General features: G+C 35.8%; 2 protein-coding genes across 2 annotated transcripts; one reads left to right on the top strand and one right to left on the bottom strand.

Annotated features, from left to right (window-relative positions):
- Positions 1-465: 465 nt before the first annotated feature.
- On the bottom strand, positions 466-8,226 carry hscb (HscB mitochondrial iron-sulfur cluster cochaperone). The gene is made up of 6 exons (XM_048188808.1): positions 7,841-8,226; positions 7,437-7,533; positions 5,468-5,557; positions 1,120-1,264; positions 837-884; positions 466-713 (listed from the first exon to the last, which is right to left on the bottom strand). Exons 1-6 carry the CDS (start codon positions 8,158-8,160, stop codon positions 619-621), a joined length of 795 nt encoding a protein of 264 aa, XP_048044765.1. The 5' UTR covers positions 8,161-8,226; the 3' UTR covers positions 466-618.
- A 444-nt stretch (positions 8,227-8,670) lies between these two features.
- Positions 8,671-25,681, top strand: chek2 (checkpoint kinase 2). The gene is made up of 15 exons (XM_048188807.1): positions 8,671-8,822; positions 11,462-11,754; positions 13,318-13,442; positions 14,895-15,027; positions 15,146-15,236; positions 15,571-15,667; positions 16,482-16,535; positions 16,638-16,702; positions 19,601-19,700; positions 20,837-20,923; positions 21,090-21,253; positions 23,841-23,956; positions 24,091-24,176; positions 25,180-25,317; positions 25,480-25,681. The coding sequence occupies exons 2-15, from the start codon at positions 11,472-11,474 to the stop codon at positions 25,537-25,539; spliced, it is 1,599 nt and encodes a 532-aa protein (XP_048044764.1). The 5' UTR covers positions 8,671-8,822; positions 11,462-11,471; the 3' UTR covers positions 25,540-25,681.
- Positions 25,682-27,362: the final 1,681 nt, after the last annotated feature.

Below are 27,362 nucleotides of genomic sequence, written 5' to 3'. Positions count from 1 at the left end.
GAAATCTGACAACAACCGTCTCATAAATTTTGACTCTAAACCCTTAAATCATGACAAAAAAACAAAAAAAAAAAAAACAACAACAGTATTTTTCAGGCTGGATCAAGCTAATGCACATGCGCAGTCCTAAATGCGCGTCTCTTATGCCTCATTTCGGAGGCGCGCATCGGAGCTTCTAACGGCCACTGCAGTGATGCGATCACTTTACCAATCTGCGGTTGGCTCTTATTTAGAAGGCGGGACTTATTCCCCCATATTACGTGTTGCACTTTCTCCCATTCAAAACAACACGAGTGACGCGTCTTGTGTTATTATAATAGTCTTTGAAGAAACCACCCAAAACACCCTAGCAACTACCCACCAATGCCATGGCAACCAATGACAACACCGTAGCATCACCGTGGTGAGTTTTGCACATTCAAGATCCACTTAACTAACACAAAAAACATTGTTTTTGACAACAGATTAAAATAAATGTACTTTATTCAGATACCAACAATAGTCCAACATATTTGCACTAATAACAATAAATATAACTATAAAAACAAGTACAAGCATGAAATCTCTCACTGAGCTGTGTCAGATGGATTACAATTGCAAATTGTTTACAATTTTTCCTCAGCAACCCTCTGTGATTTTGTCTTTTACCTTTTCCTCTATATTTGTGAAGTACTTCATCTGGGCCAGAAGCCCTTTGGCGGTCAGCAGATCCCCTGTGAAAAAGAGGCTCATGAGGCAAAAACAGCTATTTTACCACTCGCATGCCATGGAAATGTGTGTGCAACAGGCCTTGGCGGTGAATTTGAGAGGTTATGAAGAGAAAAAGTGAAAAATACCTTTGTTTAGGGATGAATTCATCTGTTCAGTCAAGTCTTTCAGTTTCTCTGGTGAAAGAAAGTAAAATAAGTAAATAAACCATCCTTTCACAAATACGTCCCATAACCACAATGTTTAAGCAGTGAAATCGCAAACATAAAACCACAGAACCTTGAACTTTCTGATGGAATGAATCTAGGGCTGTACATGGTCACATAAACAAGCTGCAAGTGACATGAGTGGGCGCAAAGCAATATTTCATCAACCACTTCCGGTTGGAGCTTTTCTTTCTGGCCTACATACCTCGCACCAACCGCCTGATAGCATTGACCTCGTCTTGGCTCCGCGTCTCTGCGAGGCTCTCGTTGATCTCCATGACCTCTAGGAGAAACGCGGGGTCCGCGGTGGCGTCTGCTCCCTCCTTCAGCAAAACCCCTTGCAGCTCCAACTAGAGCAGAACATGCAGGTTATGAAGTGTAAAGCGCGACTCAAACAGCATTACGGCCTCTTGGCAGCAGTGATGACAGTCTACAATATAAGATTCAATAGTCATAGAAACTGCCAGATACATAGGGTGCATGTTTCTGCAGATAGCATACACTGATAAAATGAATTCGACTTTCTGTGCATGGCAAAGTGTAAAAATATAGAAAATGACAAATGTTTATATATGAAGTAGTTACAAAATGTATTTGGGTTAGTTCACCCAAAAATGAAGATTCTGTCATCATTTACTCACCCTTGTAGCATTCCAAACCCATAAGACTTTCATTCATCTTTGGAACACAAATTAAGGTATTTTTAATCTGAGATATTTCTGTCCCTCCATTGAAAGTCTATTCACCAAAAACTCTAATGAAGTTCAGTTCATAAAAATCCATATGCAGTTTAATCCAAGTCTTCTGAAGAGATATAACTGCCCGTTTCAGGCTACACGATTTTAGCCCGATTATGCCACAATTTGCTGGATGTATGGTGTCGTTGGGATTCGTAAATGACAATGGGCGTAATGACAACTCATCGTGGATGACCGAAAAAATTAAACATGCTAGTCTCTCTGTCGTGAAGCATCACAGACGCGGCATCGGTTGTTGTCCACAATGACACGCTACATAAGCTGAAAAGATCTAATCTTGCATCCCGACGCCCATTGTCGTTTACGAATCCCCACGACACCCTACGTCAAGCAGACCGTGGCAAAATCAGGCTAAAATCGTGTAGTCCGAACTGGGCATCACACTGGCCAATAGAAGCCTTCCTACATGCTTTTTAAACAAGCGGAAACGAAAGAGAGACATTGATATCATTCCTGCTAGGTGGAATTTTACAAAGGAGGAAATGTTTGTGGAGCTATGGCAACAGTACTCCTGCGTTTATGATGTTTCCTCGAGGGATTAAAAGATAAATAAATCATATGTTACCTCAGTTCTCTTTGGAGGAAATCTAAATATCCATGCAATCCAGATGTGTGTCCACTTTTGGGCTTTTCTGATGACAAGACACGCTGCTAGCCATTGTTTGTTTTACACCGAACCTTCTGTCATTCGATAGTCCCGCCTTCTCGATAACAGCATGCACGTTGTTGAAGATGAATGGTTGTAAAAATGAATAGTAGGGTAGCAAAGTGTAGTCTGACATGTTTCTTGTCCACGACACAACAAGATTTAGAGTTTCTGGACTATGCACTAATCTTAAGTGTCTCCTCTTTCACTGTTGGGGAAGTAGAGGACGCTTCTCCTAAACATTTTTTGGGCGAGGACATCACACACCAAGCTCCAGTGGCCACGGAGCTTGGCCCATCACAGTCACCAGCATGCCCAGTTTTGATGGTTGCTATCCCAATGCTTTATGTGCCTTCCTGCCCTGTAGTTCCCGCACCAGAGCCTGTTCACAACATGCCTGCCACTCCAGAGCCGGTTCACATCATGGTTGCCATTCCAGAGTCACGTCCCGTCATGGCCGCCACGCCTGTGTCTTTGGACAAGATGGCCGTTACACCTGAGCCTCCAGCCATCATGGCCACCACACCAGAACCTCCAGCCATCACGGATGCCACATCAATGTCTCCAGCCGCCATGTACGATACAGCAGAGTCACCAGCCTTCACGGTTGCCTCACCAGAGTCTTCAGCCGTCATGGCCACCACACCAGAACCTTCAGCCATCACGGATGCCACATCAATGTCTCCAGCCGCCATAGATGATACGGCAGAGTCCCCAGCCTTCACAGGTGCCAGAGTCTTCAGCCGTCATGGACGCCACATCTGTGTTCCCAGTTGTCATGAGCATACATAGAAGACAATAAGGCCCAATCCCAATTCTACCCCTTACCCCTTCCCCCTTCCCACTTCCCCTTTGTTTCGCGCGTTCACATGAAGGGGTAGGGGTGTCCCAATTCTCATTTGGTTGGAGGGGAAGGGGTAGGGGGAAGGGCCAGGTAGCCCTTCAAACGAAGATTTTTCGGGACCACACTTCAGACGAAGGGGTATGATAAATTTCCAACATGGCCGACCGAGCAAGCAGAGAGACCCATAAATGTAAGTATTTTCTTACGGTAAACAGTATTTTAGTAATAAATAATCACTTGTTTTATGTTGCCTTTAATCTTGTGTTCATGTATACGGTTATGTTCTCCGAAAAAAGATTTGTTAAAATCGCTATGAAAAAAGTTCACTAATGTTTTTTACTTTATGATAGTTCCACAACATATTTTTTTATATTTTATTGAAACCGGCGTTGATTTGACAACATAAATTCAAATCCGGTGGCAGCTAACTTGTCTTCTTGCCGCATGCCTGATTAATGTATTGTTTTGTTGTGGTTACGTCCATAAATACATGTACGTTACATGATATAAACAAAAAGTGCATTCCGTTTGTGTGCTTATTCATCAGTATTGTATGTAGGGACTCCTGAGGAAACACGCAGGCTCATACGTTTTCGTGCAGAAAACGAGCAGCGTTTCTTGAAATCGAAATACACAGCAAACCAACTTTGGGAGTGAGTCATCTGTTAAACGTTTGTGTTGCTTGTGCCTGATTACTGTGAGATATGTGCACTAATAGTAAAAATAGCTGTCGCCCAAGCAACAGAGATCACTACAGCTATCAATGGCATCTTAGAAGTGTGTGATAAACATCGCCGCATCTATGACGTAGGAGCTAGCGACGACTTATGATGACGTGTAACGGTCTAGTAGTGGTGTCCCATTTCTTAGGGGAATATTTTCAGCCCTACCCCATGACACTCTGTTTCAAGGGGCAAGGGGAAGGGGTAAGGGGAAGGGGAAGGGGTATAAAATAGAATTGGGATTGGGTCTAAGTCTTCGATGGTCGCGTCCGGTGTAGACACGCAATTAGAAACAAAATTCCTTTTTCCTATGATTCCTTGACTCAATACGATTCGATTGCGCCAAATTTTCCCACCAAAAAAACTGCTTATTCTAACTCCTCCAAGACTGTTGCTCCAATTTTCATGAAAATCAAATTAGATCATCTGCAAACTATGCTGGCAAAAAGTTATCAAAAGCTTTTTGATAAACCCAACCATTCGCGAATAACGCACAAATTCGAAGAAGAGCGAGCCAAATTGGATGCAAGGCTATATCTCCGCAATGGTTGTATTCAGACCAATCTTGGTACAAGCATGACCTAAGGCTACAAGCAGCGTTTCGGCACAGCACCACCTACTGGTCCGGAGATTGCAAAAATGGCTATTTTTGCTTTTAACTTCTGAATGGTTTGGCCAAAAATGATAAAATCATGCCGAGTCGAATGATATACAATTTTACCATATCGGCCATTTTGAGCATCAGCCATTTTGCATTTTGTAGCAAAATGCTGTATTTTTTGAACAAATTAGCTATCATTACAAAACTCGCATTGGGTCATCAGCACGATGCCCTGAAGGAGTTTGAGAAGTTTCAAGACAGCGCCAGCTAGTGGTGAAATCAAATATTCATATACTTCATATACTCAAATTTCATATACTCATAGTTTGATGCGGTTGACTTATTTTCATGGGAGTCATTCCTGAATCCTTTGCAGAGTCCAATGATACCTAACATGCTAGGTTTTGCATTATGGTTTGTGCAACATTGCGATTAAAACACCATAGGAAATTTGGAAACATAGGTCGTTGGCTGTACATAACTGCCCAAATGCCAAAATTTTGATAGTAAGTAGCAAAAAAATGCATTCAAAGTCATGCATGGTCATTTTTTATGTCTATAACCCCTAAACAAAATGAAATATTTTCAAAAATCTCAAAAGTTGACACTTATTTATGGGCACACTCTGAAGACCCTTAAAAAAGTGGTAGGACTGTGCCTTTTGGTGGCACTATAACTGAACAAAATATGAAATTGCCTCTAACTACAATAAAGTATACAAAATAAAATGCTATATTTTACTTATAATTTTACTTCTTGTTTGCTTCTTTGTGCTTGGCCCCTTAATGGCTGCTTGCAGCTATATTTGAACAATATATCCATTGTTTATCATTTATAAAAAAAAAAAATTATGTGAAATACTTTATTTGAAAAGTATGCTTGGGTTTCTTTCTTTACAAATACATGGTATTTATGAAATTATTATACATCCAAATATTTTTTGGCCATATACACAACAAATATTTACTAAACAAATAATTACCATGTAGACGGCCCGACTCAGAGGTTTCTGCAGTGTTCTGTAGGCTTTGTTCACCAGTGCTGATTGTTCTTCTGAATATTCCTGCTCTTTCTGTAAATAGGATCAGACCACAAAGTCATTCCAAATTAAAGTCATTCTTCTTACAGGCTACAAAAACAATTTCAACAGCCCCTAAAGGCACAAATACACAAAACTCCAAAGTATAAAGCAACCTAAAGAACACTGTGATTTTATTTAGTAACAAAGGAAGTATGTGCCCAAGTTTTCTAACTTTTCCCAATGTTATATAATTATGTGCTGTCGTCACATTCATTTTAAGATATCATGACATGTTCTTTGTTTGTGGTAAGGATTTCCTCTTGGGAATGAGGAGAATTGTCAAAAAATGAAACTCCAGCAATGCTGATAATTGTGTGGGGGCTTTTTTCGCTGAAGGATCTCACTGTGTGGGCAGACGCAGAGGGTCTGAGCTGTGATGGGATTCGTCAGGTGAAATAAGAGGTGAGAAACGAAAGAAATGACTTGCAGAGGAGAAACATTTTCAGCTGTCAGAGTTGCCAAAGCCTGGAGAATCAACATCCGGCTTGCTGCTGCTGTCAGGAGACCCAACTGGACATGCAAAGCATGAACCAATCACCAAAGAGCTGTCTGCTGCCTTATATGAACAATGATGTGCTGTGTACCTTTTACCTGAGCATCTAAATAAACCTGGACATTGGTTACTGAAAGTGTGCTATTAAAGTTTCAAAAGCTAGTAAAGTTAAAGAAAAGGGTGAGAAGGTGAATCTCGCATGTCACATTTCACAACAAAATTAAAAGACAAGAAAAAATACAATTTGCCTAAAGAAAATGATGCCTATTTTTAAGACTTTGGGATTTTCAATTACAAAAATGCAAAAAATAAATAAATAAAGATTATTAAATTAAATAATAATAATAATAATAATAATAGGAATTCTACCTTCCTAACTTACCTTCCTGAATAAAAGTATTAATTTCTTAATACTAGAGAGTGTGTGTGTGTGTGTGTGTGTGTGTGTGTGTGTGTGTGTGTGTGTGTGTGTGTGTGTGTGTGTGTGTATATAGGACACTATAGTTCATTTATGTAGAATTGATAATTTTGGACCAAAAATTTACCATGTTTTGCTTAAGTGTTATCTGACATAATTAAGATTAATGTTTTCTGACACAGTTTAACTCTGAGATCTTGTCATATTTTATTATAATTTTTTTAAACTATAGTGAATAAACTGAATTTACACACACACACACACACACACACACACACACTGATGAGCCAAAACATTATGACCAGTCACAGGTGAAGTGAATATCATTGATCCTCTATCAAGGACACATATTAAAGGGATACTTCACCAAAAAAATTAAAAATTATCCCATGATTTACTCATGTTCAAGCCATCCTAGATGTATATGACTTTCTTCTTTCAGCCAAACACAATCGGAGTTATATTAAAAAATATCATGGCTCTTCCAAGCTTTATAATGAGAGTGAATGGTACCTGAGATTTTGAAGGCCAAAAAAGTGCATCCATCCATCATAAAAGTAATCCATATGGTTCCATATGGTAAATAAAGGCCTTCTGAAGCAAAGTGATGGGTTTTTGTAAGAAAAATATCCATATCCAAAATATCCAACTCCCTGGAAGTGTATGGATTACTTTTATGATGGATGGATGCACTTTTTTTGGGCTTCAAAAACAAGAGTACCATTATATAGCTTGGAAAAGCCAGGATATTCTCCGACATATACTCCGATTGTGTTTGGCTGGAAGAAGAAAGTCATATACACTTAGGATGGATTGAGGGTGAGTAAATGGGATAATTTTCATTTTTGGGTGAACTATCCCTTTAAGGTCAGGGTAGATTAGATTGTAAGGAAACATTCAGTTCTCATAATCAACAAGATTGGATGCAAGAGAAATGGGCAAGAATAAAGATCTGTTACCAATGATTTCTGGCCGAAGTTGTCAGGATGGAGAGATCTTTGCAGCTCCAAGTATCTTTTCTGAAGTTTTTGGGTGTCCAAAGAAAATCTTTGTTCACTGAGGAATGACAAACATGTTCAGTTACAACTATAATGAAGGTGAAATACAATGACATTTGAACATAAGCTCTGAAACATTTTTTTCTGAAACCAAGATCTGTATCTGTAATTATCTAACATCATGTAACAACTACTACATCATATGACAACAATGTTATAGATTATGAGGAATGAAAGTAAATAAAAAAAAGCACATTTTTGTAAGCTCAGGACCAAGAAGGCACAGAATAAACAACCATGAATCCATAAGAGATACATTCATTACAATAACAAAGATTTATAAACTAAATGACTAGTTAACTCACCAGTTCAGGATATCAAAATAATTAGTCTTGTCATCAGCAGGTTGTATCGCATTACAGGAGGAACAGAAAAATAATTCAGTTGAAGATCCACAGTTCCAGCAGAGTCTGTTGAGTGTAACAGTGCTGAAAGATCTCAGATTCAAGTGTCCTTTAACTGCATTCCGACCCTTCACAACTCTACTGTAAGAACTGACCGCTCTTTCTGAAGCGAAACACGGACGTAAGACAATGTTAAGACGTTGCCCGTCTGATATACATTTGTGTGCGTGATTAAATCCGGAAGATGTTAACAAAAATCGGAGCCTGTATAAAGTTATCATGGTTAAACCACAGAAAGAAACCGGGTTTATAGAATATGATTGCGCTACTTCCGGTTCTGAACAGCAATACATTGTCAAAATAAAAGTTTGTACTTTTAAAAAACGTCGTCGCATTTATTTGACTTTGTTGTATTATATTAATTTGTTTGTAGTTATATAAGAGTAATGACTGTAATTACTATGATGAGACATGATATGTGATGAGTATGAAAAGCTAAAAAATAATATTTTAACTCAAAGGTACAGTTCACCTAAATAATTCATTTTCATCCACATTAAAATATAGTAAGTAAAATTAAAATATATAACTTGCACTGACAAATTTTTGAGAAGTTGTCGTAAACCTTTTTATACCCTATTTGTTTTACGATTGACGTCATTGCGTTTATTTTCTTGTTATATTTTCTGAATTTTATCTATCTTGAATTATATCTACTACTCTTGTATGTGTTCTTTATTTTAATCAAATGGAACGTTGGAATGTTTACAAACTATATTTCCCATGAGCCTTTACTCTCGCTTCTGATTGGCTGAATGATGTTATGGGAAGTTCGTGGATGGAAGCGAGTGGCTTTTCCCGGCAGATTTGATGAGCGGTTCACGTGGCCTGGCGCGTAACCATCCCACTTACTACTTACTTTTCAAAAGAGGACTGTATTAAGGTATGCATTACGATAATAAGAAATGAAAAAACATCGTTTGATGTTCTGACGGACATGTGGATGTTCTATCAATGAATATTTCTGCTGAAAACAAGCAACAGTTTCCTCTTTCGCTCGTGCCTCCTTAAGTGCTTTACAGTGCAGCTCTTATTTGCACTGTATTTGCGTGCTGTCATAAAATAATGCACATTTGAACCAGCAAAAGTAACTAAAGAGACTTTATCCGCAGTAAATATACAGGTATTGTTTAATTACTTGCCTCATCAATCTGCTTCCGTGCCGAGTTTCATCTGATTGCATTAGTTTCGGTTGTGCATAAAATTAATCCGACCTAAATACTTTTAGAAATTGAACTTAGAAAGGTCACATGATGTAAAAGCAGTTAAATTCCTTAAAAGCACATCATTAATGCACATCTGTCAATAATGTGTCAATCATTTGACCTTGATAAAATCACAAGTACTCTCCTGCATTCTAGGAGAAATGATTCTTCTAGTAACATTATATAAGGTCGTTTGTTGTTATACTTTAAATGTAAAGAAAAAGGCAACGTATGAGAGACATTATTTGCAGGGAAATTAATTGGAGTTTAATTTGAGGCCAATTTTTATGTTCTCAGTGAAAGTGTTGCTTGTAAAATGTGCACTTTCACATTTGGGTTATGTGGAAGGGTCATTGCAAAGAAAATGTGCAATTCAAAAGTGTGATATGATGCATTGAACACCTTAAAAGTCCTCTAGTAAATGGGATTACTGCATGTAAAAAGTGTGTTTGTTTGATGATCTGTTGCAACTAGAATATAAAGCATAAAATATGAGTCAACAAAACTTCTCAAGCCATGAAGCACTGCAAAATGACTTGGATATGTTCAAAATAATACACTAGTATAGTAGTAATTAGTATATAGTGCACATATCTGTGTTATAGGAAACCTGGAGATATCAGGACATTTTGAAAGCATAATTATAAGCTTGAAAAAAATCATGGCAATTTCTGTAATGATTTTTTTTTTCTAACATGCTCTGATAATATTTAATTGGCAGAAATTGTTTAGGCTCGTCATTTTTTTAAACCTACTTTTCAATTCACAAATGACTAGAAATCACCTGCAACATGTTAATGACAAAAATGTTATATGAATATACTGTTTGAAATGTTTATCATGCACAGTGTATATAGAGTTCAACAGTTGGGTTCCAAAAGTAAAAACTCATTCATTTTCTCCATAAGGAAACTGATTTTGAATGATAACGCTAAGGATTTTTCTTCTGGCCCGGTTGGGCCAGTGGTTCAAATTTTCACTTGCCCCGCCAAAATTTTCACTTGCCCCACAACAAAAAAATAATAAAGTAAAAGAAAAGAAAATGGGCCTATAAAATAAGCCTAGTAATTGTTTTTGTTGTTTTTGACACATGTAACCTTAATAAATAGGGTTATGACACCAAAAGCTACTAGATTAACTCACTTAAATTTTAAATATTGTTAGACAAATAAACAGTAAGTAATAAAATAGTAACAAAAAGTCAAATTATGTTAATAGCAAGTAATAGCAAAAATAAATACAACAGAACAAGCATATAAATGAAATAATCAGTGCTTTTCAAGTTTTTCATGTAGGTTTAAACAGGAGATTTTCACGTACAGAAATTGTAATCTAGTGTATAACTATATTAAACTTTATTAAAGTTAATCAGTCGAGCAGTTACAAATGCATAAATAATGTTTTAAAATGTTGAAAATAAAAAACTTTAAATACTGTTGTTTGATTTTTATTTTTATTTTTTAAATGAAAAGACACTTTAAATGTGAAATTGAACCAGCCAGTAGGTGGCAGTGAATCACTGTTAATGAGCGAATCATTGAGATTCAACCGATTCATTCAAACAGCAGATTCATTTAGGATGTGTTGCTCAGAGATGCAAATAATGCTAGAACTATTTTCGTAGGCAAAAAAAGAGCGAAACAGGCGATTTGGTGTCTAAAATGTAAATCACTTGATATTAGGTTCTTGTTCATTCAACTGTACGCAGTATAAAATCAATGTCACATTTGTTATCATGCGTGCACTCAATGGGTGTTTTGTTTGGTTTTTGTAAAGTGAGGGACATACTCGATAATTTCAGATCGTTAAGTCAACAATTGCGACATCATAGACGATATATAACGCACACCCTACAGCACTGGCCCGATCGGGCAAGTGACCGTTCCGTCTACTGGCCCCGGGCCATTGGCCCCTGATAACTTTTAAACCTTTAAAGACAGACTTACTGTGAGACACGAGGTTAATCAATTGTATTTGCCTCGGCTGAAGCTGTCAGCTTGCATTATTTTTTTTAACAACAGAATTCCTAGTGGAAAAACTACATTACCCATGATGCTGTACAGAAAATTACACCAGTCAGTGAGTCGAAAAAAGCAACATGAACCAAAATATCTCCTTAGCTCCGCCCACTCACATGAAGCACTGCGAATGGTGTAATCGAGTCTAAGTTTTTAAAACACTTAAATATTTGTATATATATATATATATATATATATATATATATATATATATATATATATATATATGTTTTGGGCTTTAATCAAACTCTTCATATAAGTTTTAGACATTTTGTTCATTTTGCTGTCTGTTCTTTCAGAGTGAAAAACATGTCTGACGAACCTGGACCCAGTGGTCAATCACAGTCCCAGAGCCAGTCCCAGAGCCAGTCCCAGAGCCAGTCCCAAACACAAACCCAATCCCAACCTGGATCCAGCTCCTCATCTGCCCCAACATCGTCAAGCCAGGGCTCTTCCTCAGGATCAGGAACTCTAAGTTCTGTGGATACATTACCTGTACAAGAACTCCAATCTATTCCTGAAGACCAGGAGGAAGCCCAGCCTCAGGTGTGGGGCCGGATCATTCCCCTGATGCAAGGATTCAGTGTGTTCAGTTAAGTGTATTGTCTTCCTCACTTTAAGAGACTGAATAATGTCAGTGCTATAAAGTGCAAACATGAATTTTAAAGCATTATATTTATGCATTTATAAAGTATTTTTGAGCAGGACAGGAGTGGTATCAATAACTGTGGAAGCTTGTTTCCACCACAAAATAAAAAAATACTTTTTATCTCACAATTCTGACTTTTTTCTCACAATTGTGACAAGTTTATATCTTGTAACTGCAAGTTCTAAACTTGTAATTTGTGAGATGTAAACTGATTTGTTTTTCTCAAAATTTTGAATTTTCATCTCGCAATTCTTTTTTTTTTTTTCTGCCACAGTGATTGCGACTATCTCAAAGGTAGTTGGTTTTTTTTTTTTGTGCAAGTTTATCTCTTACAAATTCAATTTGGTTTTTCTTCTCAGAATTGCGAGTTAAAGGATTAGTTCATTTCAAAATGGTAATTTCCTGATAATTTACTCACCCCCATGTCATCCAATATGTTTGTGTCTTTCTTTCTTCAGTCAAAACGAAGTTAGGTTTTTTGAGGAAAACATTCCAGGATTTTTCTCCATATAGTGGACTTCAACAGGGTTCAACAGGTTGAAGGTCCAAATGTCAGTTTCAGTGCAGCTTCAAAGGACTCTACATGATCCCAGACGAGCAATAAGGGTCTTATCTAGCAAAACGATCAGTAATTTTCTAAAAAAAAAAAAAAAAAAAAAAAAAAACGTATATACTTTTTAACCACAAATGCTGATCTTGCACTGCTCTGTGATGTGCCACGCATTATATAATCGTGTTGGATAGGTCACACATGACGTAGGCGGAAGTACCGATCCAGTGTCTACAAAGTGAATGTGCAAAGACTAAGTCAAACAACCTTTACAAAAAAAGTTTTTCACCCTACCGCAGTACTTAGGCCTACATCATGAGTGACCTTTCCAACATGATTACATAATGTGTGCCGCATCACAGAACTAGTGCAAGATGAGCATTTGTGGTTGAAAAGTATATAATTTGTATTTTATTTTAGAAAATGGCAGATGTTTCACTAGATAAGACCCTTATTGCTCGTCAATTCACTGTCATGAACATGTAAAGCCATTAACTGATACAATATATGCAAGCACTCCAGAAAAGCACATGACGCAACTATCTGCAGAGCACTGTTTACATGGTGTAAACTGTACCCACACAAATAACATTAGAAAATGTGTAACCTGAAGTTTATCTGCTTAGTAAAGTATTCCAATAACAAAAAAAGCATTTAAGTGCTTTAAAATAAACATTAACCTCCCATTTTTGATTATAAACCCCCTAAAACACTGGTCACATTGTATGTGCATTTCTCTAATGGTGGATTTTATTTTATTTATCTACTGTATTCATCATGTGCTTGTTTGGTTTTAGGGCTCCAGAACGTTCTAAAATGCCCAGTGTTATTTAAGTGTTATTTATATACTATGATAGCATTTATTCATATTTTATTTCAGCTAAAAGGATTTTAGCCATTTTAGTTTTAGCTAACAAAAACAACACTGAATATGGCTTCTTTTTTATATTTTCCAGATTGCACAGAAAACCAGTATAGCTTTGGAAGGGATAGAGCATGTGATTATACGTTCTCCAACTCCTTTTTAAAAAAATCAGCACATTTCAACACATACAGCAAGAAACACTTTAGGATTTTTAAGGTAAGACCAATAAAGAGGCTATTCATTAAACTTGCTTTCATCAAATGTCTCTTGACGAGAAGTGGAACGATACCCTCATGTCATAATTTGATACATATCAAGATACAATATTATTGTGATACTCCAAGACATATGGTAAAAGGGTAACAAAAACTGTACTGTTGACTAAAATGCTAAATTTGGTATTACATTGGGGTGGAACTTAATAGGCTTGGACTTGGTGCTGGTAACCCAATGCACAAGATAATAGAGACACCCGGAAAAAAAAAGCTGAAAATACAGAATTATTTTAGACAAGTATGCTTGCACTCTGTCACTGACTAGATATATCCAAAATAATGTAGGCCACTTTTTACTGGTAACATAAGACATTTGGCATTATTAGGACCCACAAATATTTCCCATTGCATCATTATACATTATATTCAACATTATATATAGTAGTTTAATGTAGTATTGACACTAAAACTCTGAAACTTGATTTTTGAAAGGCTTTAGAGAGGAAACTTTAATAGATAAAGAAAAAATTAGGGAGAATACGTTTATAAAGAGTATAATTACATCGAAAGTTGAGAGGCAGCTTTTCTGTTTTATTTGGACTTTTTTAAAATATTTAAATGTTTTTAATTTTATATTTTTATGTTTTAGTTAATTACTTGAATTATTAATACATTTTGCTTCATTATTACCTTTACATCAACTTATCAAAACCCTGACATAATGTAATGTTTAATGCACTTCATGTTGTTAATAACAAACTTTTGTATTTTTATGTCAATATGGTTTAAGATTATTCTATTCAAATGTGACGAACACAAGTAATCAAAAAGTAGTCAGTTTATATAACCTAAAATGTATAATGTAATAGATTATCTTATTAACTACAGGTTTCATCATGTAAATTATGTTACTATTGTTAATATGTAATTCATTATTTCCAGGAGCTCATTGCTTCTACCTTCAATTAAACTGCTAACAGTGATTGTAAATTAAATTGCCTACATTATTACATTAGCTAACTGCATTCTCTAAATTGTAATGTTGACATGCATTCTCTGTAAAGCTGCTTTGAAACGATACGTATCGTGAAAAGCGCTATACAAATAAATGTAAATTGAATTGAATGTAAATAAATTGTATTTAGTAATGGACTACAATTTCTAAGTAATCTACCCTGCACTGCCAGCCAACTCAAATATGACTTGCTTTATCTTTATCTCTTAAAAAAAAAAAAAGTTTTTTCTGATGATAGTAGAGTTACTTTTAGCTTCATTAAATTGCATGTATGTTTTTAGCCAACATATCCCTGTTATGGGATAGTTTCACATGCTGAACAAATTAATCATGGCTGACTGTGAATAGTGCATTTCTGCGATGGAGTCAGGTGTCAGTCAGTACAACATGCATAACTACGCATTAAAAATGGTCTGTTTTACCTCCCTGCTGGCTCAGGATGAAAATCTGGTCTACCTCGAGGACCTCAGCGGGAACGGCACGTGGGTGGATGATGAAAAATTAGGACAGGGAAAGCAACGACTTCTTAGCAATAACTCAGTTATTGCCCTTGCAGAACAAAAACATCAAGGTTTGTGATTTTGGTCAAGTTTCTTCAGGAGTTTTTGAAAGTGATAAATATGATATTTTTGGCACAAAAATGTATAGCTATGACTCTGAACTCTGATTGATTGTTTGTTTTTCCACAGTTTTTATGTTCATAGATAAGATGGGGAACGATCAACCGAACCTTCCTTTAGAGTTCAGCAAAAAATATCATATTGCGCGAAAGATTGGAACGTAAGTGAACGCTTTTTATGTACTGGTTTTTCTGATGATAGTAGAGTTACTTTTAGCTTCATTATATTGCGTGCATGTATGCCAACATATCTTACCACAGTGACTTATATCAGGATAGGAATAAACGGCAGCTTCCTGCACAATGCTTATTTTTTTTGATAATTGTATACTTTTGTTTTTTGTTTTTTGCAGTTTGTTGTACCTAAAAAAAACTCTGCAAGCCTTAGCCTAGCCTTAGTTTGTTTTCTTTGGCTGTTCAAATCATTTTTTTAATGTGGCCAATATCCGGTTCAGAATATCAGTCTGAACGTTGCTTATTTGTGTTTTCTGACAGAGGCGTCTGTGGTGAAGTGAAGCTCGCCATTGAGAAGGAAACCTGTAAAAAAGTTGCACTGAAAACTATAAACAAACATGACTTCCCATCAATAGGGGTAAGAAGCAGCTGTATTCACTTAACTGTGATGGCAAGTGAACACATAGTGCTTGCGCATATGTGTATAGCACTATTCACAATAGGGTCATTCTGTGTCAACTCAACCAGAGATCCCCGGCTCAAATTTTTGATTTTGTTAATTTTTTTTTTTTTTTTTTTTTTGTACAAAGACAAACATAAATAGTGATGAAAGCCAAAATATTAAATTTCGGAGATGTATATTTACTGAGTAATTGAGTGGGTCAAAATGACAATTTTGTGTACAGTTGTACAAAATGTGTACAATTTACTCATGGTGCCGCATTAAGATCTCCATACCTCTGGGATTGAACCATCGAGGACCTTTAAAATAAAGATACCAAAATTAAAGTTTGTTAAGAACCAGAATCTAAAAGGATATTAAGTTATCTTTAGTACTTCTTGAGTTACAGGCATGCAAACATGAGACAAGTGCTTTTTGCCATTTTTGAACTGTCACTGTTGGCATATAATGAAACAAAGATTGCTAAAGTCAACAGATTTTACTAATAGACCTACCAATCTCTGTGCAAAAATTAAGTAATGTTGCTTGCATATTTCTAAAGTCATTTTTACACAAGTAAATATACATCTGTGACATTTAATATTTTGGCTTTCATCACTATTTATGTTTGTCTTTGTACAGAAAAAATATTAACAATATCAAAAATTTGAGCTGGGGAAATTTTCGAAATTTGGTTGATTTGACTCGGAATGCCCAATACGGACTGTTTCTTATGTTTAAGTTTACTCATATCTGTTTGATATTAAAATGTTCTGTTTGTGTTTCACAGACGGCCACACGGAATGCCGAACGGGAAATTGAAATTTTAAAGAAAATTGATCATGTAAGTCATGAATTAAGTCAATGTAAGTCAAGTCTTTTAAATGGTCCAGAGCTATTGATAGAAGGTCTCATTCATATCTTATTATTTTTCTCCCCTCTGCAGCCGTGCCTGATCAAGACAGAAGATTTCTATCAGACAGAAGAGTCCTACTACATTGTTTTGGAGTAGTAAGTCCTTGTGGTGTTTTATTATGGAATAGTTAGGAACATGAACTCGCAGGTAGAATTTACTTGAGTACAAAGAATTTCTACCTGTATTATATTCATAGATACTTTTAAAAGTAGTTTGCCATGAGTTACTAGAGAGGGAAATACATTTTTATAGCACTGCATGTTCTTGTCTGTTTATGGAAGCTTGTTTACGGCACAGAGTAAAAAAAAAAAAAAAAAAGTAATTGCGACTTTTTATCTCACATCTGACTCTCAATTCCAAGTTTATATCTCCACAATTCTGACTTTTTTCTGGCAATTCCAAGTTTATATCTCACGATTCCGACTTTTTTCTGGCAATTCCGACTTTATATCTCCCAATTCTGACTTTTTTTCTGGCAATTCCGAGTTTATATCTCACAATTCTGACTTTTTTCTGGCAATTCCAAGTTTATATCTCACGATTCCGACTTTTTTCTGGCAATTCCGAGTTTATATCTCACGATTCCGACTTTTTTCTGGCAATTCCGAATTTATATCTCCCAATTCTGACTTTTTTCTGGCAATTCCGAGTTTATACCTCACAATTCTGACTTTTTTCTGGCAATTCCAAGTTTATATCTCACGATTCCGACTTTTTTCTGGCAATTCCGAGTTTATATCTCACGATTCCGACTTTTTTCTGGCAATTCCGACTTTATATCTCCCAATTCTGACTTTTTTCTGGCAATTCCGAGTTTATACCTCACAATTCTGACTTTTTTCTGGCAATTCCAAGTTTATATCTCACGATTCCGACTTTTTTTTTTGGCAATTCCAACTTTATATCTCCCAATTCCGACTTTTTTTCAGGCAATTCCGAGTTTATACTTCACAATTCTGATGTTTCTCTTGCAATTCCGAGTTTATATCTCACAATTCTGACGTTTTTCTTGCAATTCCGACTTTATATCTCCCGATTCTGACTTTTTTCTGGCAATTCCGTCTTTATATCTCCCAATTCTGACTTTTTTCCGGCAATTCCGAGTTTATACCTCACGATTCCGATTTCTTTTTCTGGCAATTCTGACTTTATATCTCCCGATTCTGACTTTTTTCTGGCAATTCCGTCTTTATATCTCCCAATTCTGACTTTTTTCCGGCAATTCCGAGTTTATACCTCACGATTCTGATTTTTTTTTTTCTGGCAATTCCGACTTTATATCTCCCAATTCTGACTTTTTTCTGGCAATTCCGAGTTAATATCTTATGATTCCGACTTTATATCTCACGATTCCGACTTTTTTTCTGGCAATTCCGAGTTTATATCTCACAATTCTGACTTTGTTTTGGCAATTCCAAGTTTATATCTCACGATTCTGACTTTTTTTCTGGCAATTCCGAGGTTATATCTCACAATTCTGACTTCGTTTTGGCAATGGACTATATGCACGGAGCGTTCTTTAGAACTTACAAGTTCTAAAAAAAAATACAAGCCAGCTCGATAACTTCCAGTGAGATGTCATTTGCTGGTGTGTTGAGCATCAGTAGTGTAATACTTAGTTTATAATCAGAATATAGTCACTTAAATAGTCAGGCATAGCATTAATTTAGTTATTCAAACATAAGACAGCTTAGAAAATAAATAAATAAAGACGTACCTCAATGTTCCTCCTCGGCTAAATTCAATTCGACCATTAGTTTTCACACTTTTATGTGAAAAAAAGCTTCAAAAATTAAATATTTATTGTGCACTTTAGTTAGATTAATTGAATAAAATGTGTGTTTTCACAAGTTTGCTGAAATCATTGATCTTGCGCTGCTCTGACTGACATCTGCTGTGATTACAAAGGGAGAGCACGGTGCTCGCTTTGTGTAATTAATTCACAATAAAAGTTATTGTTTTTCATAAGATTTTGTGAGTATTTCATACTTCACATTGACAAAATGTTTTTCCAAACCTAGTTATTTTATAATGTTTAATATTTAGTCAAAAACGAAGTGAAAAACGTTTAGAGGAAATGGCTGATATGTGCGCAAATAAATGCTACTTTGCCGCCACCTGCTGGTTAAAGTGCTAATTACTGTCTTTTTTATTTTTAAATAAGTGTTTTTTTATCAAATGTTAAATTTCCTACATTTTTAAACGTTCGGTTTTACAATGGGGACAATCTCAGAAGGATGAACAAATTATGTTTGTGGTCATCGCATTAAAAATAACATTTGAAGTGCTGGGGAAAAAAATGTGTGTGTGTCTAATTACAGACACGGCATTTTTAAACAGTCCTAATAGCTTTGTCTTTATTGCAATCAATACAACCGGTTTATTGGCAAATTAGGTAAATGTAATAACTGCATTAAAATATAAATACAACATTAAAAAGTCAACCATAGATGGTTTTGTGTCGATGTACAACGACTACAGAATGAACAGCTAACAGTTCACCGGAAGTGCCCGAGCTGGCTTAACGACAACCAGGAAGTAACCTGTGCATATAGTCCATTCCAAGTTTATATCTCACAATTCTGACATTTTTCTGGCAATTTCGACTTTATATCTCACATTTCTGACTTTTCCTCAGAATTGTGAGATATAAACTCAAGATATTAAAAAAAAGTTTATATCCCGCAATTCAGATTTTTTTCTGATTTTCAAATTTTGAGATATGAACACAGTTGTTATGAATCCAAATTGTGAGATAAGCACAATTCTGAGGGAAAAAGTCAGAATTGTAAGATAAAAAGTCACAGTTACCTTTATTTATTTATTTATTTATTTATTTATTTATTTAGCAAGACCTTAAGGCTAATTGTTTTGCTAAAACATTGTTTTCTCTTTACATGAACAATTTCTGCACAATTTGTAATCAAGAATGACTGCTAAAAAACTCATATTCTTTTTGATGAATAATTTCATTATCTCTGTGCTGTGTATAGTATTGAAGGAGGAGAGCTGTTTGGCAGGATCAAGGCCAAGAAACAGCTGGAGGAAGAAATCGCTAAACTCTATTTTTATCAGATGCTCAGGGCTGTGGAGGTAAAACACCTCTAAATGTGTTTTTTAAATGAACACAATGTACAAGGTTGTTGTACTTTAAAGGTCCCGTTCTTCGTGATCCCATGTTTCAAACTTTAGTTAGTGTGTAATGTGGTTGTTGGAGTATAAATAAAATCTGTAAAATTTTAAAGCTCAAAGTTCAATGCCAAGCGAGATATTTTATTGAACAGAAGTCGACTACATCGAACGGCCAGTTTGGACTACATCCCTCTACTTCCTTCTTTAATGACGTCACTAAAACAGTTTTTTGACTAACCTCCGCCCACAGGAATACACAAGAGTTGCGTTTGTAGAGTGTGTTTGTCGCCATGTCGTCGAAACGCTGTTATTTTCATCCTGCAGTCCAATCACCGGGTCTGATTCCGGCTCAAATCGATAGGGTAAAATTAAGGACATGTTTACAATAACACTGAGCGCATGCATCTCCACATTATGGTAAGAGGCGTGACCTTTCCGGGCAAGGAGCGCTAAGCTGCTGTCGAATCACAACAGAGGAACCGCTGGCACAATCAGAACTCGTTACGTATTTCTGAAGGAGGGACTTCATAGAACAAGGAAGTCATCAGCCCGTTTTTATGACAGTGGAAACAGCGGTATACAGATAAGTAAATTATGTGAAAAATACTGTGTTTTTTTACACACGAAACATGAACACATGTTATATTGCACACTATAAACACAATCAAAGCTTCAAAAAACCACGAAAAACGGGACCTTTAATAAAATAAAACTTCCATCTTACCATAATATGTTGCTCTTTTTTTTTACATTAGAGTAAGATGTTGGCAAAAGTAATATAAATATTAAATCTCTAACATTGGCAAATACTGATATATTTTATTAAAAATTTGAATATATTGCCTGAAAAGCATTGCTGTGTATTCCTTTTAAAATGACTTTTAAAAATGTTTTACATCTCATTTATGCATTTAGCAGATGCTTTTATCCAAAACAACTTTCCATGGAGAAACATAAGCAATTAGTCATAGAGCCAACAATATTCATACTGTTCAATGCCAGGTTTATTAGAAAGCTACACAAGGAAACAAGCTGGATCAATTGAAAGAAATACATAAATGTAGAAGAATAACAAATGTTTTCTTTCATTCTCCCAGTATCTCCACAATAACGGGATCATTCATCGAGATCTCAAACCTGAGAATGTTCTGCTGGCTTCACATGACGACATCTGTTTGATTAAGGTGTGTTTACCAGTTCCTGACATCGCTTCTCTTTTAACTGGCAGTTCCAAAGTTCAGAGATCCAGCCAAGCCTTTGTCTTTGTAGTTAAAACAGGATGTACAGAAATAGTCCTGAACCTGAGATAACTGGCTTTCTCAACACATGCAAATTCTCAATGCTTTGCAGATTACGGATTTTAATCAGTCCAAGATTTTGGAGGAATCCTCCCTGATGAAGACGCTCTGTGGGACACCCACATATCTCGCCCCGGAGGTGTTCACACATGCTGCGACTGTAGGATATACAAAAGCAGTAGATTATTGGAGCCTGGGGGTCCTACTGTTCATCTGGTTAGTGGAGATTAAATATGAATCAGCTGGGTCCAGCATTAGTTTGAAAGCTCTTAAAGGAATAGTTTAATAGTTTAGTTATTAAAATATTATGTAGCCTATATGACAGACTTCCGCTGCACATGTTGCACTTATCTGTGTTTTCCCTTTTGAAGTGATTTCAATCATATTTCAAGCATTTCAAAACCATAATGGTGAACAGTACGCATCTGAAACGTCTCAGCTGAAGGAAACAATCCATTATTTATCGGCTTTAATATATCGGACGGATAACGATAACATTAAAAATGAACAAATATTGGCCGATACCAATATGGTGGCCGATATATATCGTGCATTCCTATCATTTACTCATGTCTTTCTAAAACACGTCTCAAAACATGAAATACAGATATGTGGAGGATATACTGTCTATTCTTTTAAAATAAAATAATGATAGTGAATGAGGACTGAGACTGTCAAGCTTCATGAATGTAGCCAATTTGACTGGTACACTATATTCTAAGACTTTTGTTTGAGGAACAGACTGAAATTTAAGTTGTAATTCACTGATAATCATCATCTCCAGTGAACTGATCATTGCTATAAGTCAAAAGTCAAACTAGAGAACCAGATCAGTCTGATTTGTGAACAAATTATTCAGACCAGTTTTTATAATTGAATCAAAGGATTAATTGAAAAAAGAATGATTTTCATGAATGATTTCCAGTGAGTAAAATGGCTTCAATCTGTTTCGAACACAGAAGTGAAATATAGTACAAAAGTTGAATGGACTATTTATTTTATTTTTTTATTTTTAAAAAGTAATATTATAATTATAATTAAAATACAGCTGAAAGCAGCAATTACGGGGCCAAGCACAAAAACAGCACAATAAGCCAGCTAACATGGCTGTGAGCATCAGACCAACTGCAACAGTGAGCAATTAAAGACCTATTAAGATCATTCTAGGCAAACTAGCTGAAAAATGATAAAAAATGAAGATTTACTGGTTCATCACTTTCGACCAATAGGTGGCGCTGTGTCCAAATTGTTGTGGTATGGTCAGAGTGAGGTGACAATGACACTTGCAAAGTTTTGTGTCAATATGTCAAAGCATTGCAGAGATACAGCTTCAAGAGTGAGTTTTGCATCATGCCTCAAAATCGTTGCTCTGGTATATGAAAACGGTTTGATATATCAACTTGAAATCCATAACTTTTTGTCGCGTGGTCTGAAGATGATACGGTTCGATTTTGGCGAAAATCGGAGCAACGGTCTAGGAGGAGTTCGAAAAAGTAGGTTTTTAAAGAAAAACAATATGGCGGACAGGAAGTTCAGCCGACTATGTCAAATTTGATATCTATGTTCTCAGCATGACCCAAGGAATCTACTGAGACCAGTTTCATTACAAGTGGTTAATAGAGTCAAAAGTTATTAGCATTTTTGTAAATTTTGTTATAACTTTTGACCACAACTTTTTGACTATTGTAAAGACATGGTGCCAAAGACGCATACCGAGTTAATGCGTTCGTAAATTACAGCATTTTAGCACAAAATTCAAAATGGCCGACGGCCAAAATGGCTGATATGTAAAAATTTGATATCATATCATGACTCGGCATGATGCCCCGAATCTAACGAGACCAAATTTATGATTTTTGGACAAAGCCATCAGAAGTTATAAGCAAAAATAACTATTTTTCATATCTCCGCACCAGTAGGTGGCGCTGCGCAGAAACACTGCATGATGCCTCAGGTCATGCTTGTGATGACATGTACCAAGTTTGGTCTGAATACAATAAAGCGTTACAGAGATACAGCCTTAAGTCTATTTTCGTAAGCGCAACATTAAATTTGAAGATGATCTGAAGATGATCTGGTTCAGTTTTCATGAAAATCGGAGTAACGGCCTAGGAGGAGTTCGAAAAAGTAGGTTTTTCAGAAAATTCAAAATGGCGGAAAAATTTTCATGCCGGAAAATGACGTCATAGGTGCATTCAAATTGGCTTGACCCAAGGAATCAGAGGAAAAATTTTGTTTTTAGCCCTTACGGTTCAAAAGTTATTAGCATAAACATAAGTGCAAATTTGGACAACTGGTGGCGCTAGAGGGATTGAGTTAGAGACTCCAAATTTGCTATGGATAAAGGTCAGACTGTCCTCTAGTTGTGTGCAAAATTTCACAACTTTCCCGCAAGCGGTTCTATGGGCTGCCATAGACTCCAAGAGCGGAAGAAGAAGAAGAAGAAGAATCGAAAATAAAAATAAAAAGAACGCCAACAGATACGATAGGTGCCTCCGCACCTTTGGTGCTTGGCCCCTAATCAAACACTCAGAATTCACTTATTGTGTCTTATGGAAGAAAGTAAATGATGCAATAATTGTTTTAAATTTATTTATTTAAATGATGGTAACTTGCATACAAAAAGAAATCTACGGAAATCTCTATAAATACATTTGCAGTATTCATGAACGATTGGGAAAGTCAGTTCATTGGTCAAAACATGTAGAAAACCTGAAAGATAATATGTATATTTTGTGCCTATAATCTAAACTTATGTGTATGATATTTATTTCTAAAGCTGTGTGTATCTCTCTTGTCATAGTTTGGGTGGTTATCCTCCCTTTAACACCGAGTGCTCCACCATGACCGTGCGTGAGCAGATCATTAACGGCCATTATCGCTTCATCCCGTCTCAGTGGAAGAAGGTTTCAAACGAAGGTAATGTCTTTGCTCTGTACTAACAACTGGTTAGTGATAGTCAGATAGTGTGTATATTATATCAGTTTATATTGTCAGAAATATTCGAACTTAACAGCATACAGTGTAAGTTATATATTAACTTTATATTTCAGCCAAAGATTTGATCAAGAAGCTCCTGGTTGTGGATCCTCAAAAGCGTCTGAGTGTTGAAGATGCACTGGAACATCCGTGGTTGAAAGTACGTGCTGAAAAACCCACCAACTACTGTAAAAAAAATTGTTTGTTTTTCTTGTAAAAAGTACGTTTTACAAGAAAATACCATTTCAGTCTTTTCTATTTCAAAATTTCACGTTTATCTCATTGGGCCAGTTGTTCAAAAAGTTTAATCTGGATCAGAATGATCTGGATTTGGAAATCCCATGTTTTGCTATCCAGGATCAGGTAATCCATCTTACTTTTGTGCTGGTTTTTCAAAGAAAAATTGGATTGGATCACCCTGATCCAGATACACACTTTTCCAAATCTGGATTACCAGTGCTCTACGGAGCCCCTAAAGGGACATGTTGATAGAAAGAATATGGGTTTTGAATTAAATATAATATTTTTGTTGGATATTTACAGCTGTTTGGGGATTGTTTTATGGCACCAAAATCTTTTTTACTTTACAGTAGGTTACCGAAAGGCTAAATATGTAGGCTAATGTCTACTTCTAATTTATTTAACAGTTAAACTAATCAAGAGCAAAAAAAAAAAATTTGTTTATGTATATTACATGATATAAATGTTGTATTTTTTGACTAGTTTTCAAGTTTTACTACATTTTCCTCCTGGAATCCACCTTGAAATCCTACCCCCTGTTGGGATAATCCTGTTTTTTTTGGATCAAAGTTATCCAAATCCTACTGACAAGTTTTGAACAACACAAACTGAAGGTTTGATCCAGATTAAAACTAGGATTGGATTCCGTGATCTAATCTGATTTCAGAATCCCTTTTTCCTTTTGAACAACCCATTTTCAAGATTTGATCCAATCCGAAAGCCGGAATCCGATCAGATTACTTTTGAACAACTGGCCCAATGTGTTACTTGCAGTTTCTTTGTAATTATTTGTGATACTAGCAATTTCTGAGTGAAAATCATTAACTAGTATTGAAAGTTGTGAACATTTAAATATTTAAAATGTGATTAATTTAAATACAATAAAAAAGTTTTAAAAAATCATTCTAATGTCTGTGCAACAGGATGATGAGATGAGAAAAACTGCAAACCAACTAATGAACCCTGAAAACCAACCTATGCTCCCTGAAAACCGTCCAGCGCATCCTGAAAACCAACCGATGGGCCCTGAAAACCGACCAATGCGTTCTGAAACATCCAAGGTACAGCAACAAAAGACACAGCTCTTTATTTAAAGACCCCTGTAGTGAAAATCAAGTTTTTAATGTGGTTTATATGGCTGTATGGTGTTTTTAATATGTTTTACAAAGCTACATTTGTTATTAAAAACTGGATGTGATTTTAATTGGACATTTTCATCACAGAAACGCAAGGCACAAGAGGGAGAGGGTGAACCATCATCCAAGAGGAAACCTGGGCCTTGAGGTTCACACACTTTTATTTCCTGGTGGCATTTTAAAAGCTCTTTCATTTGACTAATTAATCCTAAACGTCTAACACTGTACTGCTCTTGTAAATATGTATTTGTACCATTTCCTTCCAACAATAAAATGCTTTTACATTTTCTATTTTTCTGATTTTGAGTTTAACTTGTCACAATCCATTGTTTGTTCATTTAGCAAACTATTCTAACAGAATGTGTAAAAAATCACAAACTACAGCCACAAAAAGATCACTAAATTTGTGGATAAGATTGAGCAAACTGCACATCCATGCTAAACAGATGCATCATTAATTCTAGTAGGTAGAAATATTACAAAGTATACAAAGCTGTAGGGGTGTGACGAGATCTCGTGTCACGAAATCTCGCGAGACTAAAATGTGACGAGATTTCTCGTCGAGGCGAAAAGTAGTCTTGTGATGTTTCCATGACAGAGTGGTAAGGATGATTAGGAAAGAATATGCCGCCGCTACGTTTACATTACGCCTCCACTGTTGTTTTGCTTTGTATTTAAATAAAAAACATTTAATTCAGTTGGATAACGGTCGCCGCCGCTCCATATACAGAGTTACCCGCGATCGCTGAAAGTGAAAGTAAACGCGCGCGCATTCAAACGTGATTTCAATACTCCGCATTTTGAAAGCGGCTCCCTGATGAATGCAAATATCTCTCAATATGAAAGCTATTTTAGGCTGGGCAGTGTAGTTGTAACCATCTCTTAGCTCTGTATCAAAGAAAAAATTGGTCTTACATTCACTTTGAATATTGAGAGAGATTATTGAGTACGATTATGGTTGCACTTGTAAAGTGTTACCATAAAAATGAATAACAGTTTTCTCTTAATCTTATTAAGCACAAATAATAAGGTTTCATTTGTTAACATTAATTAATGCACTGTGAACTATCATGAACTAACAATGAATGACTATTTTTATTAACTAAAAGAAACAAAGATTAATAAATACTGTAGCAAATATATTGCTCATTGTTAGTTGATGTTGGTTAATACATTAATGTTAATAAATGAGACCTTATTGTAAAGTGTTACCATTTTTATTCATACTGTTTTTATTTCTATCAGTTTGTGGAAAGGAGTTCGGTTAGGAGGTCAAAGGTTGTAGAAGCTCATAAATCATGTACAGTAAGGTCTGAAGAGACTGAAATCATACAGAAGAGAAGTCAGTCAGTTGAGTTAGTGGCAAAACCTTTTACAGTACTTGAGTATTGTTGTCTTTTACTGCATATGATAATTCATACTCAGAAAGTAGAACTGAAATGACATTCATTACAAGATGATTAGTTAAAACATTTCAAATACACCTGTAGAATATTTTTCTAGTCATGTATTTCGCCATTGAGGATTTCTTAAAAATAGTGTGTAAAAATCTTGTCTCGTCTCGTGAACTTAATCTCGAGTCTCGTCTCGTGAGATACCTGTCTCGTCACACCCCTACAAAGCTGTGAAGGAAATATTTAATTAATCATAACTAACGTTCCTTTTTCTTACAGGATTAACATTTATATGCGTTTGAAATCTAAATATCCCCAACATATAACAAAAGAGGAAACAAAACTAGACGGCTATCTGAATATATATATATATATATATATATAATTTAACCTCATGACCCTATTAACAAGATGAAGCATTAAGGAATCCAACTTTGCTTTTACCTAGCAACAGAGAATTATACATATGAAGAACCAATCGTATTAGAAAAATGATCTAATGAATCACTTTTGCCATGCACTTATTCTATATAAACTGTTGTACTGATTTGGTTGTGGAGGATACTCTGATTGGTA

The sequence above is a fragment of the Megalobrama amblycephala genome, linkage group LG4, assembly GCF_018812025.1.
Source record: "Megalobrama amblycephala isolate DHTTF-2021 linkage group LG4, ASM1881202v1, whole genome shotgun sequence".
Taxonomy (NCBI): domain Eukaryota; kingdom Metazoa; phylum Chordata; class Actinopteri; order Cypriniformes; family Xenocyprididae; genus Megalobrama; species Megalobrama amblycephala.
This window is presented reverse-complemented; position numbering and strand designations above follow the sequence as displayed.